General features: G+C 43.4%; 1 protein-coding gene across 1 annotated transcript; it reads left to right on the top strand.

Moving 5' to 3' along the window:
- The first annotated feature begins 10,358 nt into the window (after positions 1 to 10,358).
- Positions 10,359 to 12,191, top strand: LOC123038257 (pentatricopeptide repeat-containing protein At1g11900). The gene has a single exon (XM_044462133.1). It carries the CDS (start codon positions 10,517 to 10,519, stop codon positions 11,609 to 11,611), a length of 1,095 nt encoding a protein of 364 aa, XP_044318068.1. The 5' UTR covers positions 10,359 to 10,516; the 3' UTR covers positions 11,612 to 12,191.
- Positions 12,192 to 12,524: the final 333 nt, after the last annotated feature.

Here is a 12,524-nt window from a genome sequence, read left to right as displayed (position 1 = left end):
ACCGTGCCAAGCATCACAGAGACATGATTGGAGCCGGATGGCGTCTATTTGAAATAATACCACAATCACCATCGGAGCACCGTCACCCTGACCTGGAAATCTACTACATAAATGACGAGAGAACATAATCCCCTCCCCTCCACCTTATGGCACCAAAGCGACGGCCAGAGGTGGAGGGGGGAGGAGATTGTTTTTTTGGCAGCTAGGGTTTCCCCATGGGATGATCGTTGACACTTCATTTCGACAACAGAGAACCTATGGGTAAGTCTACAAGCCAGAACCCAATATAATTAGAGAGGTGCATATGAAAACAAAACATGTCCCTGCTTGAGCATTAGGATGAAGTATCAAGTAAAATTTGTCTGATCTGTGAAAACTTGATAACTTGCTTCTAGAGATATCAGCTCATGCGGCATTTTGTCGGAGCACAATTGTAGCAACCAGACCTCAAACGGTCCAATCTCTATGCTCCAGTGTCATCCCTGGATAAGTAATGCTGACACCACACAGTACTTGAAGGATTTATAACAGAGTAGCAATCACACACTTATTACAACATCGAGTGTCTCAAAAGAGAACTTATTACAATAAATATGGCTTAAGGCCATCTAATAACGATAACAGCGGAAGGCTTGGAAGATAAGTGAGTCCATCAACTCCAAAGGCATCACTGAGTATAGAATCACGACCTAAAACTCCTTAATCGTCGTCTGAAAAGTCTGCAACATTAACGTTGTAGCCCGAAAATGGGTCAGCACATGGAATATGCTGGCAATGTAACACATAGAGAGTAATGGAATGAAACATCTATACTATATGCATATTTGGCTGGTGGAAAGCTCTATGGTTACAGTTTTGCAAAAAGCCAATTTTTCCCTACTGCAAAGGAATAAATTTATTTAACTATCATGGTGGTTGTTAAACATTGAGAATGGTTGACAGCATTCTCAATCCCAATTAAACATCATTAAACAAACCCATCAAACTTAATTTTATAGTAACATGTTGAGATTCACATGATAATCCAAGTACTAGATACTCAAGATGTCCATAACTGGGGACACGGCTAACCATGATTAGTTTATACACTCTGCAGAGGTTTGCGTACTTTTCCCCACAAGACTCGATCTCCTTCGTTGGATTTCTCGCACTACATGGTGTTTGAGAAACGGATGACTGAGACATAGTCTTTCAGAAGCGCTAGCACCTTACGATGGGTAGACCGTACCACCTACATCCCCTACATCTGCTAGTCTACCATTGTAAGAGTTTGCATGACTTAGTCAACTATGCTAGAGCCCATAATAGCTTGTGGCTGCACACAGAAGTTTCTAGCATGAATAATTTCATGATCCCTTTGAACCTGGGTGGCGGTCCAAAAGAAAACAGGCAATCCTGGAATACCCAGGTACCTCAATCCACCCAGATGTGTATTTAAGTTGCCACCTTAGATAAACCATTGATTTAAAAGAAATCTCACATCTGTCATGGATATCACTCACCCAATCCACGTCTACTAGCATAGCATAGCAATAGTAAGCAAACGTAGAAGTAACTCCCAAAGGTTTGATAATAAACAGGTAATAGATACTACCTCAACTACTTCCCACCCACAATTTAATTAGATCCTAATCATGCAATGTTTGAGGTTTGATCTAATGCAATAAAACTGGATAGTAGAAGGTATGATCAGAGTGTTACTTGCCTTGCTGATGATCCGGTAAACCTAGTGATTCGAAGTAACAAGCGGCGCACTCCGGGTACTCTATCGCAAACAAACAAGCATACAATAAGTACTCAACTAATGCACATGTAAAACTCAAATAAGAGACTTAACCAGAAAGTTTAACTTAAGAACTCTGGTTGGCAAAAAGAATCAAATCGAACGAAGCAACGAAAGACAAACGGCAAAAGAAAATAGGCTTCGATTACTATCCTGGATCTAGGGCAATTTTTATAAAACAAAAACTTGTTTGAGTTGGTTAAACGGAAAGAGGGTTTCGAGACGAAACTCCACGCGCTTGAATCGTCTGATTCCGATAAACGAGCGAGAAGTTATACTAAAACGAAAATCGGATCAGAAATCGCGATCAGAAAAATCGCGGATTTAATCCGAGAAAAAGAAAAACGACGAACAGTTTAACGAACGAACGTTCGTTAACTGGATCTAAACGACGAACACGTTCGTTAAAACGAACGAACCGAGCGAACGTTCACTAAATAGACTAAACCGAAAAAACCGTTCTAAAAAAACGAATCTAAAAAGAAATAAACCGCGGCTTTAAAAAAACCAACCGCCGACGACTACCTCGGGCGGCGGCGGCGCGGGTAGCGGCGTGGGCGGCGGCGGCGTGGGGCGGCGGCGGCGGCGCGCGGCTAGGGTTAGGGTTTCGGGCGCGGGTGGGCTGGCGCCGGCGCTGATGGGCTGGGGCGGCTCGGGGCGGTGCTATTTAAAGGCTGCCCCCGGGCGGAGTCCCGCTCGGATACGGCCCAAAGTCGGTTCGCGTTTTTTTAATAATAACACACAGAAAAACAAATAAAATAAATACTAAACGTACTCTAAAAATCCCGAAATAAATTGTTCCCGGCTTCTAAAATCAAGCCCTACAGTATGAACATTTATTTGGGGCTTAAATGCAATTTTGAAAAACGCGCATTTTTCTTAAATTCAAATAAAATAGCGAATAAAACCAAATAAAATCTTATTTGATTTTTTATTACCTCAATATTTCTTTATTTTGGGAAAGTCATTTTATTCCCTCTCTCATATTTTTGAAATAACAATTATTAAAGATAAAATAAATAAAATCAAATGATCCTATTTTCAAAAATTGAGACAACTCAAATATGAAAACAACGAAATCCCCAACTCTCTCCTGGGATCCTTGAGTTGCGAGAAATTTCTAGGATCAACCAAAATGCAATAAATATGATATGCAATGATGTTCTAGTGTATAACATTTCAAATTGAAAATTTGGGATGTTACAACAATCCAATGTCACATCCATCTCATGTGTGATTGTGTTGGTTTGTACCTTCTTGTGGTACGTGATTCGACGATGCTTCCGCATGGCGGGACAGCTATTTTCTCGAATTTCTGATGACATGAAAGCCAATGAACCTTTCTTCCAGCAACGAAGAAATGCCTTCCATCTCATGGGTTTTCCCCCTTTTATGATGTGCCCATCAATGCCACAATTATCCTTCCTGCTGCAGGTTTACTCGGGCCGGCTCCAAGTATTGGGCAGAAGCCATGTGTAACCACAAACATGTTACAACTTGGCTCATTGCTTTTTGAGATTTCACCAATCGAGCCAAAGAAGGACACAGTGAAGCCAAACTTCAGGACTCCACCGAGGTGAATTAGTATTGGGCTTTTCATGTACGGTGAAGTAGTCCCAAGCGTGCAAGCAATCAAGTTTATTTTAGTTTAGGCTCGTGATCAATGTGGCCGAAGAGATTAATTAGTTTAAGAGTTAAAGAGTACTAGTTTAGAAAAGTCATCCACGTGCAAGTTAGTTGGCTATATATCTGGCCATGGGCCGAGCCGGGCCGGGCTTGGGCCGGGCCTAAAAAAGTCCATGGTAGAAAACTAAGGCCCAGGCCCTCCCAGGCCCTACCATCGGGCCTACTTTTCAAGCCCAAGCCCGGCCCATCTGATAAAAAGCCCTGAAAAGCCCTTAGGGCTTAGGGCCGTGAGCTGGACCTCTTCCTTAAAATGTCAATATGCTAAGCCCAAGCCCGCCCAGGCCTTGCTGGTGGGCTCAAAACTCAGGCCCAAGACGGGCCCACGGTCAAGCCCATCGGGCCTAGGCCCTGGATTTTAGGGCCGGGCCTGAGATGGTCAGGACTAGTTGGATAGCTTAAATAAATGTATCTCTCCGAGATGTAAATGGAGAGTATCGTTTTTTGTTAGTTTCGGTTAGAGTTTTACACGGCCGTACATACGGCTGGTGGGAGTCACCTTATATTAAGGTATCGTGAGTTGTATCAAGGGGTCAGCTTTTTGGACAGTTGAATATAAAAATAACAGAAAAATGCCTTACGGTGAGGGGCACCCATGATGTGTTCTTGCGATTCCTAGGGTTTCGTTGCTGGTATGCCTGTGTTGATCTCGTATCAATATTCGGTATAAGTCTACTCCTCTGGCTTCTTGCTATCTCAGTTGGATCCAAAGGCTTCTCCTCTTCTACATCTGTTTGTTTTTCTGCGACTGTTGTTGCCGATGTTCATTGTTATTTTGCAAGTGCCGTGAAGGATCGGACTGTCGAGGCATATCAAGTGGTATTTAGAGCTAAGGTTGTTCATGGTACTGTGTTGATCAAGATGTCGATATCGGTCAACAAGGATGATGAGGCTGCTGCTGATTCTGAGGAAATTGTACGTCCAGTATACACGGATGATATTCCTTAAAATATTTGGGATGGTTTTGACCACACATGCAACTACATCAAGCAATGTCATGATGCGCTCGGCAAAAGGATAGATGTCCTGATCACTCGGTTCGATGGTTTGGCAGACATCATCAATATGCCGACAATGAATTCTGCATCACCACAGACTGCTCCGGCTGCTCCACTGCGTTATGCACCACCGGCTCACGATGGACATGTCGGCGTGCATGATCGCCATTTGGCGGCACACCCTCATGGTGGAGATGATGGTTTCGATGATGGCGTTGACCAGGCAGGGTACGCGCCACGACCACGACACTATGAGCCTCGTCCTGAAACTTCCGTTCGTGGTGGAGTGCATGATCGAGTTGGTCAAGCTGTGCATGTGCCTTTGGATGATGGAATTGGGCGCATAAAATTTTCAATCCCTTCGTTCTCCGGCAAGTGCGAACCAGAAGGCTATTTGGAGTGGGAGATGCGTGTTAATCAAATTTTTGATGCCCATCATTATAGCGATGAGAAGAAAGTTCAACTTGCTGGAATTGAGTTCACTGGTTACACGCTAATTTGGTGGAATCAAATTTGTCGTTCAAGACATCGCCCGACGACTTGGCGAGGTATGAAAGAATTCATGAGGCGTCCTTTTGTTCCTGAGCACTATAAAAGAGATATGTACAACAAGTTGCAGTGGCTCTCTCAAGGTAATATGAGTGTTGATGAATATTACAAGGAGATGGAATTGCTTATGATACGTACAGGGACAACGGAGGATCCGGAGGCGACCATGGCACGTTTCTTTAACGGGCTAAATATCGAGGTGCAGGATTGTGTTGAGATGATGGTCTACTACAACATACAAGATCTTGTTCACCAAGCTGTGCGTGTGGAACAACAGATTAAGCGGCGTCAAGTCAACACAGTTCCCAGTACCACTTTGAACACATGACGACGCTCACAATATAAGAGTGAGGATATCGGTCCTAGCTCCAGGGCGACATCATCAAATCGCTCTCATGGTTCCGTGCAAAAGGATGCTACAAAATCAAGATTGTCGATGGTTGATTCTAGTGCACAGTCGACCGGACGCATTAGTGACATAGAGTGTTTCAAGTATAGAGGAAGAGGACATATGAAGCGTGAATGTCCTAATGAGAAAAGAGTGTTGCTCACGAGAGATGGATATGCATCCGCTAGTGATGAAGAGGCAGTTTCTGACACTTCTAGTGAAAAATCTAAGAATGCTGAAAATGTGGTTGCGAGTTTTGAAGCTGCTGAATCATATCCATCTTTGATGGTGCAACGCGTGCAAGAGGATTGCATTGAGGATAATGAACATCGCTGGAATGTTTTTCAGTCTTAGTGCAAAATCAATGACACCAATTGCAAGCTGATTATCGATGGTGGAAGCTACACCAATGCAATCAGCAAGGAATTAGTGGAGTCTTTAGGATTACTTGTGTGGAAACATCCACAGCCCCATCGTGTTGAGTGGATGCATCACACTGGAAAATTGAAAGTTACACACATGGTGCGCATATTTTTTTTGATTGGCGACTATACTGATACGGTGATATGTGATGTTTTGCCAATGGATGCATGCCGCCTATTGTTGGGAAGGCCATGACAATATGATCGTGGTGCCACACATGACGGGAGGTTCAACACTTATTCATTTTGGAATAATGGTAAACGACATATGCTGCGACCAATGTTTGTTAATGTCATCAAGATAGATGTTAATATTTCTCCTCGGAAAAAGAATTGCAACGCTTGTTTCGAAACCGAAGACGGCTTCGATTCAAGAGGGAGAGGATGATATACCCATCAATGCCACAATTATCCTTCCTGCTGCAGGTTTACTCGGGCCAGCTCCAAGTATTGGGCAGAAGCCATGTGTAACCCCAAACATGTTACAACTTGGCTCATTGTTCTTTGAGATTTCACCAATCTAGCTAAAGAAGGACACGGTGAAGCCAAACTCCAGGACTCCGCCGAGGTGAATTAGTATTGAGCTTTTCATGTACGGAAGTAGTCCCAAGTGTGCAAGCAACCAAGTTTATTTTAGTTTAGGCCCGTGATCAGCGTGGCCGGAGAGATTAATTAGTTTAAGAGTTAAAGAGTACTACTAGTTTAGAAAAGTCATCCACGTACAAGTTAGTTGGCTAGCTTAAATAAATGTATCTCTCCAAGATGTAAAAGAAGAGGATCGTTTTTTGTTAGTTTCGGTTAGAGTTTTACACGGCCGTACATACGGCTGGTGGGAATCGCCTTATATTAAGGTATCGTGAGTTGTATCAAGGGGTCAGCTTTTTGGACAGTTGAATACAAAAATATCAGAAAAACGCCTCACGGCGAGGGGCACCCATGATGCGTTCTTGCGATTCCTAGGGTTTCGTTGCTGCTGTGCCTGTGTTGATCTCGTATCAATATTCGGTATAAAGTCTACTTCTTTGGCTTCTTGCTATCTCAGTTGGATTCAAAGGCTTCTCCTCTTCTACATCTGTTTATTTTTCTGCGACTTTTGTTGCCGCTGTTCATTCTTATTTTGCAAGTGCCGTGAAGGATCGGACCAACCAGCGACTCGTCGGCTAGTCGAGGCATATCATTTTAGGAAGGTGATCGCGACACTTTGGATGGTTACATATGGCTCTCCCACAAATCCATGGGATGACAAATTGTTGAATGGTTGAAGATATAATTATAAAGTGCATAGAAATGTTTGCTGGAACTATTGTGAGTGTGTATGGAGAGCAATATCTTGGGGGACCCAATGTAGAGGACACAACCAGACCTCTAGCGGTTCATAAAGCAAAAGGCTGGTCCAGATGCTAGGGAGTCTTGATTGTATGCATTGGTGGTGAGAGATTTATCCTGCAACTTGCTACGACCAATTCACCGAACGTTGCAAGGATCCAACAATAATTTTGGAAGTTACTGCCTCCAAAGATTTCTCAAACCACTACTTTGGGTTGCCCGAATCTCATAATGACATCAATGTCCTGCAGAGATCTCATTTGTTTACAAGACTAGCTGGTGGTACCTCTCCACCTTGCAACTTCAGGGTGATTGAATGACCATCACTATGACCAAGGCTACTATCTAACCGAGGGCATTATCCATCTTGGTCGATATTTTTAAAGAATTTTTCTAATCCTGGGAGCAGGAAACATAAGCATTTTTTCAAGGTGTAAGAAGCTCAAAGGAAAGATATTGAGAGGAAACCAGAGTGTTGCAAGCAAGGTTCTTGATTGTTCGATGGCCTGCTCATTTCTAGAACATGTCTTGACAAATATCATGACATGTTTGTGTGATCCTATGCAATATGATCATAGAGGATGGGAGGGATGTGCCAAGTCCCGTTGATTATGAAGATATTGGCGTCATCATTAAACCTCGTATGCACACATGATGCATTCAAGCATTTCTTGATGCGTGTCGGAAGATTGAATACTAGACCTCTCGTCGTCAGTTGAAGGAGAATCTCGCTGAGCATATAGGAGATAGTAATGTCTAAATTTATTTAAAATTCATTTTTTGTTACTTGAACAATTTATTTGATTGGATTATTCATTTCTTTTGGATTATCTATTAATTTGAATTATTTGTCGTGTTTGCATTAATGGGTTTTGCAATAATTTGTTGCATTATTGAATTGTTTGATCTATATTGTTGTAAATAAAGTATAAAGAAACCATGAAAGAAGGAGTGCGGCGTTTCGATGCCCAGGCTCATTTGCAACCGGTCAGAAAAAATTCAAAACAAATACTTAAAAAAATCCATTTTTTTGTGTGGTAGATAACTTGATGCATCATTTGGACTTGTGAGAAACTCTCAGCAAAAAGGACAAATCGGGCCAGAACAGTGCGTGAACAGTAAACATTTTTACAGACCCCAAATTTATCTTTTTTGTCGAGAGCTGCTCGGATGTCCAAATAATTTGAAATTTGGAGTGGACCTCACACATCAAATTGTCTACCACACAATTTTTTTTAGATTTTTTTTGAAATTTTCTATTATTTATTGTGATTATTTTTGTCAAGGCAGCTGCAACTGAGCCTGGGCTCAGAAGTGGATTACCGTGAAAGAAATATGAAAGCCACATTATAGCGACTCTTTGTTTACGCACAACCTCCGTAGCCTCCAAATGCATATGAAGCGCTCCATATGCTTTATGGAGGTTGCCAATACGGCGACTCTGCTAGAGTTGCTCATATGTCTCTACTCCATACGGCCATCCTAACAAGTTTGTGTTTTCATTTTTCTTTGCGTCCATTGCAAGATTGTATGATGTATTTTGGTTGTATTATAGGTATGGTTCTTTTGAACGAAGAAGAAGCCTCTCTTGTTATAAAAAGAAATTTCTGCCAAAAAAGAGATTTTGTGTTGGAAACCTTATTTTTTTTCTGGAGTACAACCTCCGTTTGGAATTAACTGTCGCTGTAATGAGTCTATCTAGACGCGACTGAGGGACCAAAAATATGGATTTTCTTTTAAGAAAATGTAAAAATATGTTTTTTTGAGCAACTGTAATGGGTGCATCTAGACGCGATTGAGGGACTAAAAACATGGATTTTCTTTTGAGAAAATGTAAAAATATGTATGACCGATCTAGCGAGCGGCCGGCTGCTCGCTAGTTGTCCCGAGCGGCCGGTCTAAAACAGACAATTTTAGTCCCTAATCCATAAAAGATAATAATTTGTCCCTTCCAATTGATAAAACAACTCTAATTAGAAAAAGTACCATGTACTAAAAAAAGTACTACGAAAGCAAACATGTGAACAGATATGAACGTATTTATTTTGGGTTTTCAAATTTTTGAAAAGTGATAATTTTTAGATCGCAATTCGGAATTAAGATCCGTTTTCATCGTTGGAACCCTTGCGACGTGCTCTTCAAAAGTAGATCCCATATGAGGATGTTTCGACGAACTAGTCTTCCTGCCAACTAAATATCAATATGTGTACAACTAGAGTCCATGCCACGCCAACTAAGCATATGCACGTGCCAACAGTCCTTCTGCCAACTAAACATCAATGTGTGTGTAACTAGACTACATTGCCGCGCCAACTGAGTATATGTGTGTGCCAATAGTCCTACCAACATTGCGTGTGCAACCAGACTACATTGCCACGCCAACTGAGCATATATGTGTGTAACTAGTCCTGCCAACTAAATATCAATTTGTGTGCAACTAGACTACATTGCCACGTCAATTGCGCATATGTGTGCGCAACTAGTGTCCTGCCAACTAAACATCAATACGTGTGCAACTAGACTAAATTATAAGCCAACTGTGTTTATGTGTGTGCAACTAGTGTCCTGCCAATTAAACATCAATGTGTGTGCAATTAGACTACGTTACATGCCAAGTAAACATCAATGTGTGTGTAACTAGACTACATTACAAGTTATGACAATTCATATGCGACTATGCGGACCAGATTGTGCAACTCTGTGGCCGTGCATGTGCCAACTAGGACTACTATGTGTGCAACTACAACTACTGTGGATGCAGCTCCAAAAAACTGGGTTTAAAAAAGTTGCACCATGCAGTATTAAAGTTGCATAAAGCAGTACTGAAGTTGCACAATATAGCATGAAAGTTGGCATCAAAATTTTTTTATCGAAACATACTTATGCGGAATCTAGTTTCAAAAATCTCGTCGCAAAGAATTCAACAGTGAAGACGGATCTGAATTTCGACGCGCGGTTTGAAAGATATGGCTTTTTAAAAATTCACAAAACCAAAATAATTGGACGTGAAGCTGTTTCTTTCAAACCAGACTAACTAATATAAACACATTAAATGCTGATAACGACATGTACTAGCAGACAAAAAAATACTTATGCATGGCTAGGAAGTCCGGCCGCTTTTTTCATCAATTAGTGCGCGGCCACTTTTTAGATTTTGGGAAATATGGATGGCCCTGGCCAGTGGTTCAGTGCTGCACTGGCAAAGTGGCAAGTGGTAGACATTGTTGGGCCGTGCGTAGTTCGGTCTCTTTGATACGGAGGAACCCAAGCCAGCTTCCCCACAGGCCCATGGATGCAGTAGCTCGCCTCGTCCCCTCTTCGCCCTAACTCGCCGGCGTCACCTGCTCCGCCCGCTCCCGCCGCCCCCATGCTCCCCCTAATACGCCGCCTCCCCGCCGCTCCCTCCCGCCTAGCCGCCCTCGCACTCCGCCGACCACACCGTCGAGCTGCGACGGCGGCCTCGACGACGACGACAGGGACACCCGCGGTATCCTCCTCCCGTCTCGCGGGCTCGCCGCCAGCAGAGAACCCAGCAGCGGATCAGGGGAGCGAGTTGGAGCCCCGACCCGAACCCCTGGACCGGGACTGGGGCTCAACGCTGTCCCGGGCGGACCTTACAGAGGTTGCCGGAATCCTCCGGCGGTTGCGCGACGAGCAGATCAGTCTGGGCCTGGGCACCTTCAATCTGCTGCTGAAGCGAGCGTGCGAAGCAGACGACTTCCTTCTCTTCGCCAAGGTATTCAGACACTTGCTGCTCTCCAAAGCTGCTCCCGACTTGACTTCCTACATGTGTGTCGCCAGGGCCATTGGGGGTCTAGATGACAATGAACTGTTACTCAAGTTTGTGAGAGAGGTATTGGAGATCACAAATGGCAGAGACCCCACGGTGGCGAATCGCATTGTTTTCGCCGCGGGTAGATATGGGCGCCTCGATAAATGCTTGATCATTTTCGAGGAGCTGAAGAAAGATAGGAGATGCTTGGATATTGTCACCTTCAACACTGTCTTGGACATGCTAGGGAAAGTTGGTCGGGTGGGCGAAATGCTTGGGGAGGTGAAGCTGATGGAGGAACTTGGCATTTCTCCTGACATCGTGACGTATAATACAGTGATAAACTGCCTGCGTAGGCTTGGAAGATTGAGTCTGTGCAAAAGCTTTGCAAGAGAGATGTTTGAGAGAGGCATCAGTCCGGATTTGAGAACGTATACCGCGCTAATTGATTGTTTTGGAAGGGCAGGGCATATTGCTGATGCCCTCGAGGCGTTTGAGCAGATGAAGAAGTCGCACCAACCTTCGATTTATGTCTATCGGGCACTGATCAGTGACATGAAAAAAGCTGGGCGGTTTGAGTTAGCAGAAAAGCTCACCGATGAGATGAATTCGAGTGCGTCTGATTTGTTAGGCCCTGAAGATTTCAGGCAGAAGTCCAAGGGAAGAAGGGCCAGGAACAGCAGCAGGTAAGAAGCAGAAAAGTTATCTTCCAGGTTTGTGTGATTCCTTCACATGCGATGCAACAGCTGCTGGCACCCAGTTCCCGACTTCCCATGGATACTGGTCTTGTTGGCTGACATCTTCAGAAGATGTATCATCTTCAGAAGATGTATCCTATAGGAAGAAGCAGAGAACTACAAAGTTCAGATGACAGTAGCTTGATGATTACAAAGACACTGCAATGATCCTGGAGCTACAGACCTGAATGGCGTATCATGACCGCAGGCCATTGCTGATCCATGATTCAAGAGATTCAGGCACACGAGTCAGTAGCAACTGCAGCAATTCCCAGTTAAGAAATATTTGGTGCATCGCTGGATTGTCGCTTGGAAGGTGCCCGTTACTGGAAAGAGGGGCCGTTGTGCTCTGAACTTGTGGGTGTCAAATTTTTCAGCATTTTACGTTGCTCTTCAGTGCACTGAAGAATAGTGAAATCTTGGCATCTGGTTCATTTTGTAGGCTATGCTTGTAAATCATTAGGCATAATAGCGAACAAATGAAATTTTACACGTGTAAGTTGATTCTATCCAAAATTTCTGGGATAATACCATCTTACAAATCGTGGGCCGGTGCACACTATGTGTCTGTCAATATGCCATGAACTCCTACTCCCTAGATTTTTTTTTTTTTGCGAAACAACTCCTACTCCCTAGATGATGGTGTGATGCCATGTCATTTCCATGCAACGTGCAGTTTGTTGAAGTTTCTGTTGTTGGGGGTGCTGGATCGAGGATGTTTACTGCATGCTCTCCTAGGGACTAACTTTAGAAGATTTAATAAGTGAATGCAAACGGAGTCCATAATAATCACGAGATAGTGCGGGGCAGAGAAGAAATTCTAACATTTTTTTTCAGAATGTATGCTCGTATTTAGGTCACGAAAC

The sequence above is a fragment of the Triticum aestivum genome, chromosome 1A, assembly GCF_018294505.1.
Source record: "Triticum aestivum cultivar Chinese Spring chromosome 1A, IWGSC CS RefSeq v2.1, whole genome shotgun sequence".
NCBI lineage: Eukaryota > Viridiplantae > Streptophyta > Magnoliopsida > Poales > Poaceae > Triticum > Triticum aestivum.
Note: the sequence above shows the minus strand (reverse complement) of the source record. Positions and strands in the feature narration are given on the sequence as shown.

Coding starts and splice junctions, on each gene's coding strand:
- LOC123038257 (XM_044462133.1), top strand. CDS start 10,517: ATGCTCCCCCTAATACGCCGCCTCCCCGCCGCTCCCTCCCGCCTAGCC.